A 24,572-nucleotide genomic window follows, 5' to 3' on the forward strand; every position below is an offset into this window, starting at 1 on the left:
GTTGGCCCCTCAAAGAACTTCTTTACAATGAAATAATGTTTCAAACACAGTCAAATCAAAGATGCATGTCAAACTGTCTCTTGATAACATACACATATTAAAAGTAAAAAAAAAAAAAAAAAAAAAAAAAAAAAAAAAAACAGTAATACACTTGACCTAAACATTTGTCTGGCTGGTGAGAAGTGTTTGGCTGCACTACAGGCCTGCATTCCTCAGTAAATGGCAGACACCAACTGATCCAATTCAAGGTTATTCAACGCTTGCATTACACTGAAACCAAACTGCATACAATTTTCCCCTCTGTTTCACCAATGTGTGACCGGTGCAAGGTGGCAGAGGATACAACTTCTCATGCTTTCTGGTCACCCTCGCCCCCTTCCTTTTGTATATGGATTACAGACATGGTATCTGTTACACAAATGGAAAGCCTCAGATTCCCGAGGATTAATTCAATTAAAAAAATCTCTGCTTTCTTCTGGGGTATATTTCTTTGACATTTGGACATTGCATTCAAATCCCACATGAAAATGTATAAATATATACATATAGGCCTGGTTTCACAGACAGGGCTTAGCCTGAAGTCATGATTAGGCCTTAGTTCAATTAGGACATTTAAGTTGCATTTATATGTGTACACTGAAAATAATATTGGTGTGAATCTTGAGACAAAACAATGGCACTGACATTTTAAGATATACAGTGGGTACGGAAAGTATTCAGACCCCCTTAAATTTTTCACTTTTTGTTATATTGCAGCCATTTGCTAAAATCATTTAAGTTCATTTTTTTCCTCATTAATGTACACACAGCACCCCATATTGACAGAAAAACACAGAATTGTTGACATTTTTGCAGATTTATTAAAAAAGAAATACTGAAATATCACATGGTCCTAAGCAGGGCTTGACATTAACGTTTTTGCTCACCAGCCACTGTGGCTAGTGGTTTTCCAAAGTTACTAGCCACTCAGCATTTTCACTGGCCACAATTTTGATGTTGGTAAATTACATTTTATATGATTAAAGTTGACTTTGTTATGATTAAATTACTTTATTTTGAGTCATTTTACTTGATTTAGAAGATTTAAAACCCTTTCAAACTTTTAAATGCAGATTGACCACACAAATCAAGACTACATTGTATATCAGCTAGTATGTACAGGTGGGCAAAAGGTGTACAATAACTATATTATATAAGTTATTTGTGTAGGCTATATAAAAGAACAAAGAAGCAAATTACAAAAACAATAGTAAATTAAAAATAATCTTTTTTTTCAGATACAGTAGGTTTATTTAACATATAGCCTACATTTATTTAACATCTTTTGTTGTTTGATTAACATTAATGACAGACAGGTAGGCCTATTTAATTGGGCTGCTGAATGCATGGACGTCCACTTAAGCCGTAACCGACTGTATTCACGCGAGATACTCCACACGATGGACATTTAGACATCTGTGTACACGAGTATTTGACTATTCAGGCGCGAGGAGAACTGATCGCGCGCGCGACAGAGAGAGAGCGCACGCAAGAGAGCGCTTCTGTTGTGTGTCATTCAGCGCAATTCCGCCTATCCCTCCTTCACTAACTGCACGTAAATAACGAACTGTGTGATTGGACTGTAATTTTGTGCTACGACGATCTTTGACGACCATTTGGCTGTAAACTGAAATTATATTCAACCCGCTAAAGTGGCTAGTGCGAGTGGCTGTCTTACCCGCCACAGCTGAAATCTACCCGCATTTGGCAGGTTGGCGGGTGGTAATGTCAAGCCCTGGTCCTAAGTATTCAGACCCTTTGCTGTGACACTCGTATATTTAACTCAAGTGCTGTCCATTTCTTCTGATCATCCTTGAGATGGTTCTACACCTTCATTTGAGTCCAGCTGTGTTTGATTATACTGAATGGACTTGATTAGAAAAGCCACACACCTGTCTATATAAGACCTTACAGCTCACAGTGCATGTCAGAGCAAATGAGAATCATGAGGTCAAAGGAACTGCCTGAAGAGCTCAGAGACAAAATTGTGGCAAGGCACAGATCTGGCCAAGGTTACAAAAAATTTCTGCTGCACTTAAGGTTCCTAAGAGCACAGTGACCTCCATAATCCTTAAATGGAAGACGTTTGGGATGACCAGAACCCTTCCTAGAGCTGGCCGTCCGGCCAAACTGAGCCATCGGGGGAGAAGAGCCTTGGTGAGAGAGGTAAAGAAGAACCCTAAGATCACTGTGGCTGAGCTCCAGAGATGCAGTCGGGAGATGGGAGAAAGTTGTAGAAAGTCAACCATCACTGCAGCCCTCCACCAGTCGGGGCTTTATGGCCTAGTGGCCCGACGGAAGCCTCTCCTCAGTGCAAGACACATGAAAGCCCACCTGAAGGACTCCAAGATGGTGAGAAATAAGATTCTCTGGTCTGATGAGACCAAGATAGAACTTTTTGGCCTTAATTCTAAGCGGTATGTGTGGAGAAAACCAGGCACTGCTCATCACCTGTCCAATACAGTCCGAACAGTGAAGCATGGTGGTGGCAGCATCATGCTGTGGGGGTGTTTTTCAGCTGCAGGGACAGGACGACTGGTTGCAATCGAGGGAAAGATGAATGCGGCCAAGTACAGGGATATCCTGGACGAAAACCTTCTCCAGAGTGCTCAGGAATAAATAAATTAAATAAAACTACCCAGCAGGTTGGGCAAACATTTAACCCAACCGCTGGGTTAAAACAACCCAATCGCTGGGTTAAAACAACCCAATCGCTGGGTTTGTCCATTTTCAACCCAACTTGGGTTGTTTTTTAACCCAGCATTTTTTTAGAGTGTGTCAACAATTCTGTGTTTTTCTGTCAATATGGGGTGCTGTGTGTAAATTAATGAGGAAAAAAAAAATGAACTTAAATGATTTTAGCAAATGACTGCAATATAACAAAGAGTGAAACATTTAAGGGGGTCTGAATACTTTCAGTACCCACTGTATATATGTCAGTACAAGTTACTTTCAGTTACAACAGCTCAAACATGCATTTTTGTCTAGGACTAGCTTAAGCCTTGTCTATGAATACAGGGTTTAATTACTTATAATGATGATAGAGAGGCAGACAGACTGACTGATTAGCCCAAGCTGTTGTGTGAATGTTGTTATTTTGTGAATGTTGAATGTTGTAATGAGTTATCTCTCTGTGTTTCTGTTCTTCCTCATTCCTTATGTAGGTGTCATCACAGATACCAGTGATGGAATCTGGGTCAACAGGTAAGTTTACATTTCTGAGGCAACATATTTTTGTACAGAGTAGCCTGAGCTGGGTCTATAAGCCGGGCTGTCGTTTGGTTGTTCTTTGGTAGTGTAGGGTTGTTTCTCTTAAAAAGACTTAGATTTAGTTCATGCAAAAATGAAGGTTCTGGTAGTCTTCGAATTCTCAATAATGTAATCCACACTACGAATCAGCATCAGCACTAATAACACAGCGAAAAGCCTGTCTGCGAAAGAAAGTGTCACACCCCTTCTCTTCATCTCACGCTCCTTGGGAGTTTCGCATATTTGACTTTAATTTAACTCTGTCACCATTGAAGCAGAAGAACAGAAGTTTCTTATGGATCAGAATTTGCACTCATTTTCCTGAGTGGAAAGTGGTGAAAATGAATCTTTTCATTCATTTCTTCTCAGTGATATGTTTGCTTGAACATGGTAAGATTTACATTTATTTGTTCCAATCTCTTTTCCGGTCAGCAGCGTAAATCTGTGATGTTCTTCTGCTGTTTGTTTGAATTTGCATTTTTACAGCAATATTGTATATATTTTTTGGTTTATGTTTTTTCTTCAGGTGCGTTTAGTGCTGATACAGTGTCCGTGATGGAGGGAGATTCAGTCACTCTGAACACTGGTGTTCAAACAAACCAACAAGAAAAGATTAAATGGTTTTTTAATGGCATTCGCATTACTGAAATCACTGGATATCAAAGTAAAGCCTGTACAGATGTTCAGTGTGATGAAGGTAATGAGAGATTCAGAGACAGACTGAAGCTGGATCATCAGACTGGATCTCTGACCATCACAAACATCACAAACACAGACTCTGGAGAATATCAACTACTGATCACCAGAGAGACCAGCAACAGTGGAACGTTCTTCAATGTTACTGTCCGTGGTGAGCCATTGATGAATGCAGTACCTGACTGTATATGAATTCACATACAGTTTAGAACTGCGTCTAATCATGACATCTCTGATCATCTGTTTAAATTAGGATAATAAATCAAATGTTAAATGTGTTTATGAGTACTGAGCATGTTTAAATGGTTCTTTTCAGAAGGGCTTGTGCAGTTACATTCATCTTCACAGTCCTTACAGTTTTTGTTTGTTTTTAGCAAAAGATCCTAAAGCATCTGTTGGTTTGTGTTTCAGGTGTTTCTGCTGCTCGACGAGAGGAATTGAAGTCAGTGAAGGAGGAAGAATCTGTTACTTTAGATCCTGGTGTAGCTAAAAACCTGAATGATTCAATGAGATGGTATTTTAATGAGACTCTCATCGCTGAAATCACTGGAGATCAGAGTAAGATCTGTACAGATGTTCAGTGTGAAGAGAGATTCAGAGACAGACTGAAGCTGGATCATCAGACTGGATCTCTGACCATCACAAACACCAGAAACACAGACTCTGGAGAATATAAACTAGAGATCATCATCAACAGCAGCAGCTTCAACATCACTACAGTGAAGAGATTCATTGTCACTGTCACTGGTGAGTATATAATTCAGTCATTCAATGCATTTCCTTTAAGGAGAAATAAAAGAACAGTTCAGTATTTTTAAATCAACCCAATAAAAGTTGAGACTGAAAAATATTGACTGTTTTAAAAAAAAAGGCAAGCTTTGAGTTAACCATCTGATATTTTCTTAGTAGTCAGACTTTTTATTTTCAGTAAAATCAAGTTGATAACCAAAAAAAAATTTATTTTTTTTTTTTTGTATTTTGAGATTTATGGTGCTAATTAATGTTTATGCAATAATATTTCCAGTGGAAATAATACATTTTTTTTTCTAATCTTTTTTTTTTTTTTTTTTTAATTTTCAACTAAAGCTGTTTTTCATGGTAAAATAGAGATTTTAAATTCCAAATTTTTAAGAAAAAAGATTAGCGCCATCTGGTGGGAGTTAAAAAAGAGAAAAACCTGTAATGTAGATTCCTATATTCCTAGATTTCCATAAGCTTCACAGAGTTTTGTACCATTCCGATGAAATAGCAGGGGGGTTTTTAATCCGTTTTTTTATCCAGTCTAAAATGACCAAACAACACCAGAGGGTGAATAGCACTTTGACTAATGTTAACATAAAAAAATGCATACAGTCAAGTTTTCCAGTGTGCACTTGCAGTTTCCTGTTGATCTCACAGTGCTGCCATGCTTTTAGCTGCTGTTGCTAAGAACACCAGATGGCGCCATTTATTAGTTAAACCAGTATCACACAACTGATGAGCAATGTAAAATGAATAGTCATCAATGTATATAAATTTATAAGTCAATATTGTTAAGTACTGAGTGTATAATTATTCACTCTCTAGTAATGATGTCTTTATCTGTTCCAGATTCAAGTCATTCTTCTGCTGTTTCAGGTTCAGGTCTGTCTTCAGGTGCTGTAGCAGGAATAGTTGTTGCTGCTGTTGTTCTGCTGGTGCTTGCAGTTGCTGCTGTGATTTACTACTGTCGCTCCAGGAGCCATACAGAAGTACGACAGACTGTAAGTTTTACATACAGCAGATTTAACACGATCTATGAGATTTACTGTGCAAAAATAAAAATTATGCATAATTACAAAATGTTGGATGTAACAAAAGTATACTGTGAATAGTTATTTTTTTTTGTCCTTTACTTTTATCCTTTATTTTAACACTATACAGAAGCATAGTTCACAGGCAGAATCAAAACAATCAGAAACAAATAACTCCTTAAAGGATTAGTTCACCCAAAAATGAAAATTTGGTCATTTATTACTCACTCTCATGCGTTCCACACCCATAAGACCTTTGTTGATCTTCAGAACACAAATTGAGATATTTTTTGTTGAAATCCGATGGCTCAGTGAGGCCTTCATAGGGAGCAATGACATTTCCTCTCTCAAGATCCATAAAGGTACTAAAAACATATTTAAATCAGTTCATGTGAGTACAGTGGTTCAATATTAATATTATAAAGCGACGAGAATATTTTTGGTGCGCCAAAAAAAACCCAAAATAACGACTTATATAGTGATGGGCCGATTTCAAAACACTGCTTCAGGAAGCTTTGGAGCGTTATGAATCAGCGTATCGAATCATGATTCGGATCACGTGTCAAACCGCCTAACTGCTGAAATCACGTGACTTTGGCGCTCCGAACAGCTGATTTGACATGCTGATTCATAATGCTGATTCATAATGCTGATTCATAACGCTCCAAACTGATTCATTTATGCTCCGAAGCTTCCTGAAGCAGTGTTTTGAAATCTTTATCACTAAATAAGTCATTATTTTGTTTTTTGTTTTCCAAAAATATTCTCGTCGCTTTATAATATTAATATTGAACCACTGTACTCACATGAACTACCTTTATGGATCTTGAGAGAGGAAATGTCACTGCTCCCTATGCAGGACTCACGGAGCCATCGGATTTCAACAAAAATATCTTTTTTTGTGTTCCGAAGATGAACGAAGGTCTTATGGGTGTGGAACGGCATAAGGGTGAGTAATAAATGACAGAATTTTCATTTTTGGGTGAACTAACCCTTTAATAAACTAAGTAACAATTAATATAAAAACAATGCAACTTTCAGAGAGCAAGTGTCTTATTGGAAAAACAGCAATAAAATGGTTTAAGAATTTTAGATGCAATGGTGAAATTGTAACACTTAAATTTTCTATGACTGTATTATAGAAGATGACCGTTTGATGCTGTTTAATATAAAGTTATATTTAGTATTTAGTAAAAGAAAAACTCAACCAACAGGAAAAACAATTCCACTTCATTTCTTTAAACCTTCTGTGAATCTGTATTTTCCTACAGGAGGATGATGATGCTGCTGACAGTGGCAATTGTATTCCGTTGACGGTGCAGGGAGAGGGGGAAGAGGAGGGGGAAGAGGAGGGGAAGAGGAGGGGGAAGAGGGGGAAGAGGGGGGAGAAGCACTGACTGAGACATGATTAAGAAACAATTCTGAGTCTATAAAACATGTCAAAGCTCTGTGAAACACAACAAGTATATCAGTGAGAACGCTCATTTATACTCCTTTAAAGAAATATAAAGTATAAAAATATTTCATGTATGACACATCTGTATCATACAACGGTCACCTATCAATACATGTCGCCTAGCTACAAGCTACAAATCCTTGCATAAATGCTGATAAACAAAGCGCTCTCTTTGTAATCTCTAAAAAGGTGACATCTCAGTTCATCTCACAAAGCTCCACTGACTGCACTACGAATCTTTAATAATGTCTACACTTTGTTATAACCCGAGGATTCGCCAGCATGCAACGTTCAGAACTGAAGAAAAACATTTTGAGCAGTGAGGGGATTCTAACTTAAACCCCTCTGATTGGCTATTGCGTTAAAAAAAAAAATCAACAGATATGTCTGTTATTGGCTTTAATTGCTCAATCCTGCAAAAACATGTCATAAACAGAAAATCTGCCTATGCTTGTGCCCTGCGATTTATTTTAGGCCTTGTCCCAAATGGCATCTTCCTATTAGTCAGCTTTGACTGTCTGGAATAAGTCTGCTGAGAAGCTCGTGTCATTGCGGGCTCAGGAAAATTGCACATAGCAGCCACAAAGGGGGTTGCCTGGAAAATCCAGCCTCACCACTGTCCCAGCGGATGAGTCTGGTCGGCCAGTGAATCAATTCGATTTCTAGGGCGGAGCAAATCCGAGCAAACAGGAAGCGGAGTAAACCAATCAGAGAAGGGAGGATATGACGTTAGCAAAGCGACAAGAGAGTCAACAGCGAGAAGTAAACAATTAATGTGTTTTTGGTCATTTAAAACTGAATTCACGGCTGAATAGAACAAACTCTCGGGTCTCCCGTGCGCAATCTTTGTTGATATTGAAGGGACTTTCGCCGCACTAGAGTGACGCTGTTTGCGTCACTGAAATAAACAAATCTGATTCGTCGGTACGTTTTGGAGTTGACTCGAATCGCGACGGATGGCAGACTGACCAGGGGTGCGTTTCCCAAAGCGAACTATGGTCGCAAGTTCCGTCGTTACCAATAGAGTTCAATGGGACTTACGACCATGGTTCACCAACGATGCTTTCGGGAAACTCACCCCAGACTGATATATCTTGTAGAATATATATCAGTCTGGCCTTGCCAGGCAACAAAGGGGGTGCTTGCTAGAACACTTCTGAAACCTAAAATGACAAATGGGACATCCTACAGTCTTGTGGACTTAACATGAACATTGTAAATCCAAAAGACCATAAGTGCATGAAGTGTGCCATTTGGGACAGGGCCTTATTCTCCCACAACCCACACACACTCGAGTGTCTTACCCTGCACTCGCCCATCAAATCTTGTCCTGCGCTGCACTCTATCGCGTCGGGTCGCCCGGGAGTACAGGTCTCTACCTGACAGAACACCAAAAGTGGCTTTGTGCTCACGACAAATTATTTCTATGCAAAGGTCACAAAATGATGTCATTTGTTATGATTTGTTTGATATCATCAGTGTTAAAGAATTAACACGCAGCACTTTTTATAGCCCACTTAAAGTGTTTATTACAATTTTACAAATAAATTACTAAATGAAAAAAAAAAGAAGATAAAATACAAATGACACTGAAGGGACACTGAAGAGAATTAGGATTTCACCTATTATCAATTTAAATACGACATCAAAAACTGATTACTTAGCATTTTTAGTAATTTAAATGATAAATGAAGACATTTATATGAGTATATGAGCAATAAAGTAAGAAATATAGCAACACATTTCCTGCAGCGGAAGCAAATGCTTGATGTTTTTCAGTTTATTATAGGTACTGAAGTGATCCAGACAGAAACAGTGTCAAGTCAGTGCACTATAATCTGCTTTGACATATCAGTCTGTTTACATGCTCTTATAACTGATACCTCACCAAGACGGGCATTATGACCCAGAGTCCTTAACACAGTGTTATACTGAAGGACAGTCTGCACTTCTCACCCTGTGATCATACTGTGCCACTACTCATACTGACACCAACACTAGTGATCCGTCTTCATCAGAAAGCACTCTCCGAACAAAACCTACCTTAATAAGTTTGAGTATTTATTCTGTGACGTACGTGATACAGGCTGTGTTAAATGTTGTTACTCTGGCGTTAAAACTGAAAAACACTTGATGGAAGAATGTTCCAGCAAATTAAACACACAAATGTGTTAATACTTGATAAAACAATGTGATTAATTATAGTGGTACATACCATGTTTGTTAGATATATATCTTTATCTGCTGCTGAAATGTGCACAAATAACTTGCAGGGAAATTGCAATATTTAGTCTTTTTAGAAGTTGTGAACAAATTTGTGACATTTTATGAGGTGCTTTTTAGTTTTATTTGTTGGCATATGAGGAGATAAAGACCTATATCATATCATTTGTTTTTTTCCCCCCCCATCTTGTGTCTCGTTTAGTGTTCAGCTCTTTTTTTAAACTTGTGGCATTTTTGTATACTGGTGATTGTGTTTGTCTTGTAGAATATTATCTCTGTTTGATGGAGACGAGTGCCTTCACTTAAATACTCTGTTTGGCCTTCTAGTCAGGCTTATGCTTTTCCTTGTTCTTATTTTTGGATTTATATTTCATCTGGTGCTCATTATAAATATATAAATAGCCTCAATAGAGTGTCTCATGAAGTTTATGTTAGGTAAATGTTTTAAAATAAGTCAAATGTGTCAAAACTGATATATGCTAAAAGCCTGCACCAAAGGTTTCTTTTTACTAATTATTTTATTATTATTATAAAAATAAGCTGTTAAAGACAAATATTGTGTTTTTTGCACTCTGGTAGACATTTGTCTTTCTGTCTTCCTTACCTTTTACATCAGCCAAGGGGAAATGTGCCTTGAAGTAACACCTACATAATTGTTTTCCAAAACAAGGGAATAAACTTGCAAAATCATTGTATGTTTATATGATAAATGTTATTAAAACTTGATTCATTTATAATGGCTGGAATCTGTGTGTCTTTACATTTTTGTGTTATCAGAAAAAAAAAAAATTAAGATATTATAAAACTCACTCATTTTCTAAAAAAACAAAAAAACAAAACAAAACATAAATGCTCATCTTGAACTAGCTCTCATCTTCTTCTCTATTAGAATTCCAGCAGTGTAGATGCTGCTAAGTGTATTACTGCCCTCCACAGGTCAAAGTTTGAACTAAATTGTCATATACAATATGCTAGTTCAATAGTATATAACAATTAGTTCAAACTTTGACCTGTGGAGGGCAGTAATACACTTAGCAGTGTCTACACTGCTGGAATTCAAATAGAGTAGAAGAAGAAGAAGAAGAAAAAGAGAGCTAGCTCAAGATGAGCATTTATGGTTAAAACGTATATAATTTGTTTGTTTTTTTTAGAAGATGAGTGATGGTTTCTCTAGATAAGACTCTTATTCCTTGTCTGGGATCATGTAGAAGCTTTGAAGCTGCAATGAAACTGTTATTTTGACCTTCAACCATTTGGGCTCCATTGAAGTCCACTATATGGAGAAAAATCCTGGAATGGTTTCATCAAAAACCTTAATTTCTTTTCGATTGAAGAAAGAAAGACATGAACATCTTGGATGACATGGGGGTGAGTAAATTATCAGGAAAAGTTTATTTAAAAATGAACTAATCCTTTAATGCTACATTTTTCACTCAAAAATGCTAGTAAATTCCACATATTGAATTTAATATGAAATTTTGAACTGTAAAACATACAAGTGTTAATCAAAGTGTAAACCATAACTCTAGCCTTAAACCATGTATATATAGTGTTAGTAGCAGATTGGTCTCATATACAGTCATAACACCAGTAGTGTAATACTGTCTGTTTTCTGTTGATCTCACAGCGATGAAGCAGTTTGAGCTGCTGTTCTTCAAAAACACACCAGATGGAGCCATTTATCAGTTCAGTCAATATCAACTGAGGATCATTGTAGAAATGTTTAAAGATTCATCTTTTGACCTTTATCTAAGGCCAACCATCTGATCACAGTATTAAATGGTCATCATGTTGATTAGAAACAGAGAAGAGGTTCAACATCCAGTCGAGTGGTATTCGGATATGACCTGGTTTTGAACACCACCAAAACAAAGGAAATTATCATAAATTACAGGAAACCAGGAAAACCACACCTCCCTCTCTCTATTGAGAGGGAGTTGGAAAAGTTAGCAACATCAAATTCCAGGGCCTGTTTATCACAAACAATCTAACATAGACTGGTAATACATGGTATGAAATATATATATATTACTTTGCATACTGTGATATTATTTTGTAGTTATTTACACCATGCGGATTAACCTTTTCTTTTTGTTTTTTCAAGGCTGCTGGTCTCTGAGAGCTACTAAACAAATTTAATTATATTTTTATGAAGACAATAACGTTTCTATTCTATTCTATTCTATTCTATTCTATTCTATTCTAAACAGATAATTCACCCTAAAATTAAAGTTATTATTTACTCACTATTGTTCTAATGCCGTATCATATGTCTTTTATTCTGTTACATCGGTCACATGTCGTATATTCAGTGTTCTGGGGGTATACGATATGAAATTTAATGTATTTAATGAAAATTCTGACCTTGGCACATTTGTGTGAGTCTCTTGTCGCCACAGTTCATTCTGACTTGCCCATAAAAACACACAAGTCAAGATTAAAGGGATAGTTCACCGAAAAATAAATCACAGTCATCATTTACTCACCCCCAAGTTGTTCCAAACGTGTGTAAATTTTTTGTTCTGCTGAACACAAAGGAAGATATTTTGAAGAATGTGTTAAAGTGAACAGCTCTGGGGCACCATTTACTTCCATAGTATTTTTTTTTCCTACTATGAAAGTCAGTGGTGCCCCAAAGTGATCTGGTTACAAATTTTCTTCAAAATATCTCCCTTTGTGTTCAACAGAACAAAAGATTTACACAGGTTTGGAAAAACTTGGGGGTGAGTAAATGATGACAGAATTAAATTTTTTTGGTGAACTATCCCTTTAATAAAGAGGTGAGATTTGTGATTTGCAGTACAGTATAATTTCTCTCTCTCAAACATTACACACACACACACACACACACACACACACACACACACACACACTTTATTACACACAAACCATACTCTGACATCCATACCACCTGTCCAACACATTTATATTTACAAAATGTATTCACTTGTCTTGTAATGGAGCAGATGCAGAAAAAGTGAATATTAGAGGCCAAAAGAGAAAATGGTGCCGTTTTGTAAAAATAGTAAAAAATCTAATTATGAAGCCTTGCCAAAAGAATGAAAGCCTATAAATTGACTGTGTCAATTTAGAGTTTTATTGATTAACCTGAAGCTTTCACCCGAACGAACAGTAAAGCTTAATTAAGTAAGAACGAGAACAATTTTTTTAAGAGCAACCCAACATAATATTCAGAGAAAAAAGGCTCTACTCACCATAAACAGAAACACATTTGATCTTTAATGTGTTGTAAAATACTATTCTTATTATTGAATTTCTATAACATTTGCTGTTGTTTATTATTAACGCAGAAGTATTTAAAATGATTATTTTTAGAAATTTGTTTGGGTAGGATTTGCATCTCTGAATTTCTAAAATAGCAATACAGATTTGAACACAATAGATTAAAATAATTTAATTTGAACCACAACAGGATCTTATTAATCAGAAATGTGAATAAATGACACAATTATGTTTATAACTTACCGTTCAGATGCCAGTAGCACAAACAGAACAAAACAAGCGTGTGAAACATTTTCTTATAATGTTAGTGAAAGTCTATCTACTGATAACAAGCAGCCTGGGTGAATCCTCCCTTCACACACTTGTGTGTGTTGTATAGTTACAAATATAATATAAACACTTTCTGCCTCTTAGAATTTAGAATTTAACTTTTGATAGTGGATAAAATTCTTAATTTTTAAAATTAACAGTGATATTTTTTAAAAGCTAGTTGCCTCAATGTGTTGCATATGTAAATAGAAGAATTTTGTTGGATTAACTATATTTCATGGTAAAATGGAGAGTAACTCTTGTGTGATATTAAAAATTGTTGTTTATATTATTCTCAAGTATGTGGGTGTGTGTGTGTGTGTGGGGGTGGGGTGCAAAGTCAAAACTGTCTGCTGTGAAATGCGTGAAATTTTTTGGCTTTTTTTACTGAAATGCAATTTCTTAGTCAAACTGAAACCAGCTGTGGGTTTTTGGTTTTTGAGAAGGGGCGTTTAGTGAATTTGTTTAGGTAAGGAGTTTCTTCATGGGCTGCTACTATGAAGAGTTTTTAAGACTCTTTAATCTGCAGGGAAATAAATATGAAAACTGTGTTTGACACAGAGGGAGAAAAGCAATAGAAATGATGATAATATTTAATACTTCCATTCACAAGTTTAGCTTGTAAAAGTTTTTTGCTGTTTTGTTTTTTAAATTGATACATCTATATCAAGCTAAAAAAAAAAAAAAAAAAAAAATACATTTATTGGAAAATAATGCCATCTAACCTTTGGTTCCATTGATTACTCTTGTTTACATCATAACACATAACACATATCATAAGACAACTTCTAAAAGTTTGTAATATTTTGAATCAAGAAAATAAAAATCACCATGTTCTCTCCATTCCTGCAGATTCATAGCCTTGGTTCCCTTCATCTGAGAGGGAAAAATCAAACAAAGCACAACAACAGAGCCACAGATTCTGGACTCTATAAACTACAGCAGAAGAATCATAACAGCTTCAGTGTTTCTGTTTTAGTAGTGGTAGTGTTTGAAATTCTGGTGAAAAACAGTTAATTTTTAAGCTTTTCTAAGACATGTGGTCAAATGGTGGAAAAAGCTGCCTTTGTGTTCCAGATGACTCTGCGAATTTTTGGACTCTTTCGTATAACCAGTTAATGCTATGAAAACCTGACCTTCCTATAGCAATGAAAATATTTAGACTGTAGGTGGAGGAGTGAATGAACAGCGCTCTCTTTCACTCTTTACCCACAACTGAGGTGTTCTTGAGCAAGACACCAAACCACCACACCAACCAGCAAGACACCATTACTCACCGTCACCACAGCAGGAAAAATGTCACTGATCTAGGTGTGTGTTCCAGTGTGTGTGTTCAATACTCACTGCTCTGTGTGTGTGTGTACTTGGATGGGTGAAATGCAGAGCTCAAATTTAGCGTGTGGGACACCATACATTTCTACACGTCACTCACCTTCAGTTGGTGGCGAGTATCATTTAGTATTCCCCTGCGTATTCCTTTTAAGGAAAGTGAAATCGATTATTTTGATTATTTGATTGATTATTTTGAAATCAATCCAGATTAATGATGATACCATAAGCAGGTTTAGCTGGATAGGTAAATTTCAGTTTAGTTTGACAGAGAAAGTTGATGATCAGCATCATGGTACCAAGAAAACTGGGCTGGAATGGTTTGGTTTTGTCAACTCGAAACTAATCCTGTAACTCTGAGTTTGTTCAGCTATGGTACTGACCTAATGTCTTTGCTGAAAGTGGCTTATTTCACTTATATCACTGGTAAATTCCATACTAGATGAGTAAAGTTTCTCAATAAGTTTGAATAAGACTTATCTGTCTGAAAGTTTGAAATAATTGAGAGAAGCTTAAAGTCTGAATTAAATTGTTGAAATTGAAGTTTGTGACAGAGAAGGAACATATTTCTAGCATGATTTTTCATGATTCGCATGTTGCTAGCATTTTTAGAGTGATTTATGAAATTGTTTGCATACTTATTTCATGTTGATAACATGATTTGGCATGTTGCACTGCAAAAAAAAAAAAAAAAAAAAAAAAAATGCTTTTCTTACACAGTATATTTGTCTTGTTTACAGTCCAAATATCTAAAATCCTTAAATCCAGATGCTTTTCCTGGATAAGTAAATTGACATTGATATTTCAAAATCAAAATGAAGCTTAAAACAAGCAAAAATATCTGCCAATGGGTAAGAAAAATAGCTTGTTCAGCATCTGGATTTAAAGGGTTAGTTCACCCTTTGAAAATTCTGTCATTTATTACTCACCCTAAATGTCGTTTCACACCCATAAGATTTTCGTTAATCTTCGGAACACAAATTAAGATATTTTAGTTGAAATCCGATGGCTCCGTGAGGCCTGCATAGGGAGCAATGACATTTCCTCTCTCCAGATCCATTAATGTACTAAAAACATATTTAAATCAGTTCATGTGAGTACAGTGGTTCAATATTAATATTATGAAGTGGCAAGAAATTTTTTTTTTGTGCACCAAAAAAAAACAAAATAACGACTTATATAGTGATGGTCGATGGTGGTTTGACATACCACACGCTGATTCATAACACTCCGAAGCTTCCTGAAGCAGTGTTTTGAAATTGGCCATCACTAAATGTGTGGGGTTTTTTTGTGTTGTTTTTTTTTACGCACCAAAAATATTCTCATCGCTTTATAATATTAATATTGAACCACTGTACTCACATGAACTGATTTAAATATGTTTTTAGTACCTTTATGGATCTTAAGAGAGGAAATGTCATTGCTCCCTATGTAGGCCTCACTGAGCCATTGGATTTCAACTAAAATATCTTAATTTGTGTTCAGAAGATTAACGGAGGTCTTGCGGGTGTGGAACGGGATGAGGGTGAGTAATAAATGGCAGAATTTTCATTTTTGGTGAACTAACCATTTAAGGATTTTTAGATATTTACACTGGAAACACTATAAAAATATTAAATAACAAAATAATTTTTTGCAGTGTGCTAACATGATTTAGTATGTTGTCAATGTGACTTTGTTATTAACATTGTTAGCATGTTGCTAACACAATTTAACATCTTGTTAACATGATTTAGCACATTGTTAGCATGTTGCTAGCATACCATGTTGCTAACACAACTTAACATGTTAACACAATTTAACACATTGCTAGGATAATACCACGCTGCCAGCTTTAACACATTGCTAATGTTGTTAGCATGTTGCTAACATGATTTAACTTGTTAACATGATTTACCACATTGGATGATTTACCATGTTGCTAGCAAGATTTAACCTGTTGCTAGTAGGATTTAACACATTGTTAGCATGATTTGGTTTGTTGCATGATTTAATACATTGCTTAGATGTTACTTTAACACATTACTAGCATGATGCTAAAATTAAGCTGATTTTTTTCTTTTTCTTTTTTTTTGTTTAAAAACAAAAATGAAAAAAGACACCTTTTTTCAGTTTTCTGATTTCAGTATTAAATTAAAAAATAAATGATCAGAAGATACCGCCTAGGGTATCTGGAGGAGCTCCAGCCCTGTACTTTTTGTATGTCTCTCTATATCTGACACATCCAGTCTCTACTAATGAGCTCATGAGTTGAATCAGGTGTGATAGATGAGGGAGACATACAAAATGTGCATATTGCATTGCATGTGTTGGCTGTAGTGGTTAGCGCACTGAAATATTCTATGCCATTAAAATTAAACACAGAGAAACATTTCAGACATAAAAGTATAAATTTATAAAAAAAAAAGAGAGAAAAAAACAGATGAAATTACATGATGTGATACAAAGAGCAAAATCAAATGACAGTAGTAAATATACTGGCAGAAAATAGATATGAACCAAGAGGTGTGAGTCAGTGAGCTTGAACATTTATTCCAGCAGATGCAGCATTGTATCGCTGTATTGTCATGCGGTTTTCATACACGGTTTCCTCTTTTGATTTCTGCAAGGAAACACACATTCAATCAGGAACCTGCTGATGCAACAGTTTAAAAAGTATAGACATTTAAAAATTATAAAATTTTACTTAAACTTGAGTCCAACCTTTACAAGACCTTAACAAAGTTTCTGTAAAATAATTTCTTTCACTGGTCACTTTCCCTCCCTACACCTGCCCCTGACAGGATGAAACTTTCTAAGCGTGTGCTGCGCAGCGACCCCCTGCGCTGTCCATTGATTAAATTATGATGTGTTCAGAACCCATATGTCTTTTTAAGTTTTTGGTTAATTCACTCAAGAATGAAAGTCTACGCAACTACCACTTCCAAGGTCCAGAATGGTAGGAAAGCCATGTGACTTTTATTTACAAAATACACCAGCGCACAAGAGCACCATGATACTTCAATTTAGCGATTTTGTTGCTAGATCCTTTTAAGACTTTTTTTCAAAAGCCTATAAACAAATCTAGCAACTTCTTGGTCAGACCTTGTCTATATTCAGAGACTCTCCCACTGATATATATTTATATTCATGTGGACTCATTATGACATCATCTAGTGACATTTAGTGACCAGATTTAGCTACTTCCCATACTGTTTTAAGCGCAACCTCCCCCAGTTTCTCGAGAAGCCAATACGAAAGTGACTTAAACTGCAATTCATTGACTGGCCACTAGGGACAGGCTCCAAAAGAGAGCAGAATCTCATTGAGCCCCATGGTAAAATGCCCAACTTTACAGCAGAAAGAAACATGTTTACAGCCTGGATAAAATTGAGGAAGATCAACAGAACACACGTTGTTGGATCATCTTGACATTGGCTAAAAGTTTTTTTTCGTGAGATTTACAATGACAATGGCTGGAGAATATGCCTCTCAAGACATCACAAACTCTGACAGCACTGGATATTATAACTAAGACTGCTGCACTATTTTGAACAAATTATACTATGGACACAGGCTCATTTGTTTGTGAGAGTCCAATGTTCGTATACAGTTTTACAACATAAACAGTGCTCATGTTGCAAAATTTCTTGATGAACGATGATGGACAGCAGATCATTAAGAAGAAATGTGATGCAAACAATGGATAATATATCAATATTTCATAAACGTATAATGCTTTTGTGGACAAAAAGTGCTGTTGTTTGTTTTTTAATGGATGCTCATGGACATTTTAACCAAGTCCTGTTTTGATTTTGCGTGTTGTCATTTGAACACCCAACACAATTACTGGTGTTTGAGCATCTATATCATAAAAAAGACACCGTAGATTGACAGTAAACCTTTTAGAGCTTTCAAATGATATAACTTGTTATCTTTATTAATATTAGATAGTATCTAAGATAGGTAGATAGCTTCTTTTGCCTGCTAACATGATCACGTCGAGCTAGGGAGGCGTGGTTTCAGTAATCAGGCACCTCCGTTTCAACCACGTCCCGCCTCTTTGCCCATTTTCAGTTTTCTGGGAGTGACGTGCAGTGACGCGGCCTCATTTTCACTTCAAAAATGCTCTCCAGAAATCTACGGGTGACGTCACGGACACTACGTCAATATTTTTTTTACAGTCTATGGTTATAACCCGCTATGGAGATATGTTTTTTTTTTTTTACAGGAAACACAAAAGTCGGTGGTAGGCAGAAAGTTAGGGACAGACGGATACAGTTCACATTTGGAAAAAAGATGTAATGAAAGTGAATAGTGACTATGGCTGAAAGAAACTAATGCTCTTGTAAACTTTTGGATGAAATAATCATTGAATATAATATTTTTTTCAATAATAATAATAATTTTAAAAAGTACAATACTAATTAAAATTTGCTTTGAACAAAGTAATTTATGGATATACTGTAGTATTAACAATCAGGTGCAAACAGTACAGCATAAAATCTGGGATCTGTTCACTGACCGCTTGATGCATATTGCAAAAAAACTTCAGACTAACTGACAGCAACAACACAGTCATGAAGTGTCTTACCTTATTTCGTCTTTTTGGCGTAATGAATGAATCAGTTCTGTGGTTCTCCCGGATCACGACTGCATAAACATTAATCACAGATGTGTGAAAACAACAAACCTTTCAATCTTACATTGAAATCTGTGCCTTATAAAAGATAAATATTAAACATTAATTGCTTGCTGTACTGACCTCTTTTTCTACTTTTCTTGCAGAGGCAGCAGATCAGGACTAGAACGACTATCAGAAGAAATACAGCAGCACCAGCAGCAGCAGCAGAGATCAGCACTATCTGAGAGACTGGAGAAACTGAAGGAGAGGAAAAGAGAGACCGTCATTAATGTAAGTGACTGTCAGTCTGATCTACAACAGAAGACAGAGATCAGATCAGTAAATAATCCATATATCATCTCTGCCGTACCTGCACATGTGTGACAGAGTTGAGTGATGTCCAGATGTTGAGTCTGGTTGCTGATGGGATTGTTCAGCACACAGCTGTAGGTGTTTTTATCCTGATATTCCACCTCCAGAGGTAGAGAGAGACTGATGCTGAGATCAGACACACTGATGCTGGACAATAAACTGTTTCCTTTGTACCAGGAGAGAGTCACATGACTCACATTCACAGCTGAACACACCAATGAACAATTTGATGAATGATGATGATGAACTTTGTGAAGAGTTTCTGCTGATGACAGGAACAGGCAGACGAGCTGAAAGACATCAGAGAATAAGTAACCTGGGTAAATCTAGACAACAATCATATTTACATATTTACAAATTATAGCTCAAATAATAAACAAGGATTTCGATTTTTAGGTTTCATGCAAGTGCCTTTATAAAAATAAGCTTCACATTTCTGCTTTTAAAATTTCCATTGACATAAGTCTCCCACAATAGCAATGAGTTTTGCTATAAAAAAACAAACATAACCAAAAAAAAAAAAAAAAAAAAAAAAGGGAACTATTTATATTTGGTAATGACCATTATGTCCAAATGCTGTTAACTGAGCTCAACTTGAACTGAATATTCTTTTAATGAAACAAGAATATTTGAATATTCGGTAACGCTTTAGATTACAGCCCGGAAAGTACTGCGTAATTACAACAAATTTGCAGCATAACTTTTGATAACTGTAGTGTAACTATACAGTAAGTACATGTAAGTATAGGGGAACAATATGTAAAGTATTGGGAATAAAGGGGTAACAACCAGGAAAATATCAAATTAATTATACTGTAAATATTTTATAACACTGTTATTATGATAGACAGCAATCTTACATTTGGGAGCAATTTAGCGAGAAAGTGCACTGATTAAGTTGTTTCAAGGAAAGTAGAAAGAACTATTGGGACCCACTTTATATTAAGTGGCATTAACTACTATGTACTTACATTTAAATTAATCATTTAATACAATGCACTTATTGTGTACATACATGTTTTTACAATGTACTTATATTTTAAAAATACCTGCATGTAATTACATCTGTAATTAATTTTTGTAATTACATTTATAATTACACTGTTGACCCATCCCTTAACCCTTACCCCTACCCTTAAACCTACCCATACCACCAAAGCTGTCCCTAACCTTACCCATATCCCACCTCAATAGCTGCAAATGTGTTTTGCAATTCATTATGAACCCAATAAGTACATTGTACTTATTTTCTGATGTAAGTACTTAGTAGTTAAGGCCACTTAATATAAAGTGGGACCAACTATTGCAATCTTTTTTAATACATGGGGAAATATGCTTTTGTTTCATGTAGTTACAGGGTAAGTATGACATTACGGGCCGTAAATTAATGTGGAGCTTGTTACCCTCTTAATTCATGTAAATACAGGGTAAGCAATTAAAAAAACAAAACAAAAAAAACAGCACAAACAGTCATATCACTTGGAAACCTTTATTTGAAATACAACTTATTTCAATTTAAAGTTACAACACTTCTTGTTAGTTTCTCTTGCTTGACTACCTCCTCCTCTTGTTCCTCTTCTTCTTTCTTTCCACCAATGAATCTTAAGAGGGAATCCCATGTCATTTGCTATTCTGTATTAAAAGAAAATACAGTACACCCAGAAATGTGCTCACCGTTTACTCATCTTTTACCCTCATGCCATCTGAGATGTATACGACTTTCCTTCTTAAGATGAACACAAAAAGTTTTTTAGGAAAAATAAATCATCTGGGAACGCTTTATATTGCAAGCTCACGTGTTCCTAAAAGTCGAAGCATCAAACAGCACAAAGAGTAATAACTACGGTAGCCTAATCCATACGACCCCAATGGATGAAGCAATGTCTTCCGAAGTGAAACGATACGTATTTGTAAGAAAAATACCACATATTTGAATATTTTTTAAACTGTCTTCTGGTTGAGAGTTCATGCTTGACGTAACTTGAAGCGTGACGTAAGCGTGCCGAGAAACTCACGCAGATGTTGGATGCGTCAATTTTTTTAATTTTTTATTTTTTGATTAATGCTTACAACAAAATACACAGAATAACAGATCATGAGAAACAAACCAAGACAGAATAACAGAGACGGCAGTTCTCGCATGAATCTCCCGCGAAAACGTCATGAAAGCTTCACGTTGCTCATTTCAATGCTTCGTCGAACGCGAAGTCGACTCTCATGCAGGCGCTGGTGACAGCCTAAACCATGAGAATATTTCTGGGTGTACTGTATTTTCTTATAATACAGAATAGCAATGAGATTCCTTCTTAAGATTCATCAGTTGAGAAACAAGAGGAGGAAACCAAGCGAGAAACAAGAGGAAGAAACCAAGCGAGAAACAACAACAACCAAAAAACGGACAAACTTGTTACTTTCTCTCAGGACTTTAGAATTTGAAAAGAAAAGTTGATTTAAAAAAATAATAATAAGTGTTGTAGACCTGTTTTTAATAAAGTTGTCTTTCAAATAAAGGTTTCAGAGTCAGCGATATCAGATTGTTTGCATTTTATTAATTACTTACCCTGTAACTACATGAAATAAGAGGGTAATAATAATAATTAATAATTAATAATTCCTTACATTTATATAGCGCTTTTCTGGGCACTCAAAGCGCTTTACATATTGAAGGGGGAATCTCCTCAACCACCACCAATGTGCAGCATCCACCTGGATGATGCGACGGCAGCCATATTGCGCCAGAACGCCCACCACACACCAGCTTATTGGTGGAGAGGAGACAAAGTGATGAAGCCAATCAGTGTATGGGGATGATTAGGAGGCCATGATGGACAGAGGCCAATGGGCAAATTTGGCCAGGATGTCGGGGTTACACCCCTACTCTTTTCGAAGGACATCCTGGGATTTTTAATGACCACAGAGAGTCAGGACCTCGGTTTAACGTCTCATCCGAAGGACGGTGCTTTTTGACAGTATAGTGTCCCCATCACTATACTGGGGCATTAGGACCCACACAGACCACAGGGTGAGCACCCCCTGCTGGCCTCACTAACACCTCTTCCAGCAGCAACCTAGTTTTCCCAGGAGGTCTCCCATCCAGGTACTAACCAGGCTCAGCCCTGCTTAGCTTCAGTGGGCAACCAGTCTTGGGCTACAGGGTGATATGGCTGCTGGTAACAAGCTCCACTTTAATTTACGGCCCGTAATGTCATACTTACCCTGTAACTACATAAAACAAAAGCATATTTCCCCATGTATTAAAAAAGATTGCAATAGTTCTTTCTATTTGCCTTGAAACAACTTAATCAGTGCACTTTCTCACTAAATTGCTCCCAAACGTAAGATTGCTCTCTATCATAATAATCAGTGTAAGTACCCCTAGTTATAAAATATTTACAGATTAAATAATTTGTTATTTTCCTGGTTGTTACCCCTTTATTCCTAAGACTTTGCATATTGTTCCCCTATACTTACACATACTTACTATATAGTTACACTATAAGTATTGAAAGTTACTCTTTAAATTCCTTGTAATTACGCAGTATACTTTCCGGGCTGTAATCTAAAGCGTTATCGAATATTTAGATAAAAGTTCTCTACTCACCATAGACAGAAACACTGAATGTTTTTGATGATCTTTTCGCTCCACTTATATCTAGTTTATAATCTCCAGCATGTTCAGTTGTGATGTTTGTGATGGTCAGAGATCCAGTTTGATCATCCAGCTTCAGTCTGTCTCTGAATCTCCCATCAGTACCATTAAATGTGTTGAAGATTTGCTTCCTTTTTTTAATCTTGGCTATTTGCAACTTTTTAACTCCATATTCCCACAGTATGTCGTCATCTTCATGTATTTCAGTTACATCATTGTATAAAGTGACAGAATCTCCCTCCATCGCTGACACTGAATCACCAAACACACCTGGAGAACAGACAGATTTTACACTGATTAAAGCTTCTGATGGCCTGAAATCAGCTGAAGTTTGTTAGTAAATGTGAAATGAAAAACATTCAGAACAGAGAAGCAAATGCAATGTGAGATATATGAACATGATATTAAAGGTATTTTAGAATATTCTCCTATCTCGAGCACGATCTATGAAGTTACGAAGTCAATTACAACATGAAAAGTTGAATTCGTCTAGATATTGTCAAAGCCTTGATATTTTAAATATGTGATTAGATCAGTAGACAAAACCGGGTTCTTGCACTTTGACTAATGAATTTATATTATTTTTATTGCTGTTCATGGTTACTACTGAAAGAGGATTTGCATTTGTGATACTTGAAATTAAGATAATTAAAAAACAGCCAGAGATTTTGAAAGTGCCTCACTTTCTGAGTTTCCAATGGTAGAAGCAAGTGAAAAATGTTACTGATATTAAGCCAAAATATATATTTATAACTTACCAGTCAGACTCCACCAGCACAAACAGAGCAGAACAAACACATGAAACACCATCTTCCTTTGAGTGACAAGTCTGAACTAATAATAAGACAGTCTAATGGCAAGTGAATCCTCCCACAACAGATTTTGACCCTCCTATTGGGTGAAATGCACAGGCTCTTTATGATGCATGGTTACATATAAGCACTTAACTGACTAGAAAACATTCTATCATTCAGCAGTGGTCATTTTTATGAAGTAGTTACCTTACTGTGTTAAATATGAAATATTAGAAGATAAATGAGTTATTGTGTACGCATGTGCCATCTCACTCTATCAGCTCATCCTCTGAGTCAAACTGAAACCTGTTGCTGTCAGGTTTATTCTGAGATGTGGTTTGTTCTGTTGGATGGGAAAACATCTCAAAGGTGTGAGTGGGCATTCAATGCGTATGTTTAGTTTGTAGATAAAGAGTTTAGTCCTTTTCTGCTTTTTATGAACCTCACAGTTGATGTCCTCACAGAAAGTGGAAGTGACATGTCATAGCCAACTAAGTATAGTGTCCTTTGGAATTTGTGCACTAAAAATAGTATTGAACACCCTCACATAATAAAAACATGATGTAACATTACCAGCAGGGCCTGAAACTAACTTTATAAAATGGTTAGTTCCAGTCAACACCGTTAGCAAGCAGATTAGCAACATAAACATGTGTTTGTTCTCATTAATATCGTTCATTGAAGCTTACTGTATTATAGTAGACTATTGTGAGAGAGAGATCGAATGAGCGACTGTATTTTCCTCATGTCAGTCCTGTGTTCGTAATAAAAAATTTGAATGTCTGCTGCGATATCTTGTCTTTTAACAGTTAAAAAGTTTCCCCGTGCCCTGACACTA

The 24,572-nt window shown here is 36.2% G+C and overlaps 1 protein-coding gene and 1 pseudogene across 1 annotated transcript; one reads left to right on the forward strand and one right to left on the reverse strand.

The window, feature by feature from the left end:
* Positions 1-3,293: 3,293 nt before the first annotated feature.
* LOC125273088 lies at positions 3,294-19,303 on the forward strand. Its single transcript, XM_048198357.1, has 6 exons — positions 3,294-3,678; positions 3,815-4,138; positions 4,396-4,731; positions 5,575-5,726; positions 7,028-7,146; positions 19,084-19,303. Exons 1-6 carry the CDS (start codon positions 3,630-3,632, stop codon positions 19,301-19,303), a joined length of 1,200 nt encoding a protein of 399 aa, XP_048054314.1. The 5' UTR covers positions 3,294-3,629.
* A 3,043-nt stretch (positions 19,304-22,346) lies between these two features.
* On the reverse strand, positions 22,347-22,463 carry LOC125273197 (annotated as a pseudogene).
* Positions 22,464-24,572: the final 2,109 nt, after the last annotated feature.

The sequence above is a fragment of the Megalobrama amblycephala genome, linkage group LG7 (genome assembly GCF_018812025.1).
Source record: "Megalobrama amblycephala isolate DHTTF-2021 linkage group LG7, ASM1881202v1, whole genome shotgun sequence".
Taxonomy (NCBI): Eukaryota; Metazoa; Chordata; class Actinopteri; order Cypriniformes; family Xenocyprididae; genus Megalobrama; species Megalobrama amblycephala.

What these genes read in the sequence shown, in the direction of transcription:
- LOC125273088 (XM_048198357.1), top strand. Translation starts at nt 3,630, where the DNA reads ATGAATCTTTTCATTCATTTCTTCTCAGTGATATGTTTGCTTGAACAT. An exon ending in CTTCAATGTTACTGTCCGTG is followed by an intron (nt 4,139 to 4,395) that starts GTGAGCCATTGA and finishes TTTGTGTTTCAG; the next exon opens with GTGTTTCTGCTGCTCGACGA. An exon ending in ATTCATTGTCACTGTCACTG is followed by an intron (nt 4,732 to 5,574) that starts GTGAGTATATAA and finishes TATCTGTTCCAG; the next exon opens with ATTCAAGTCATTCTTCTGCT.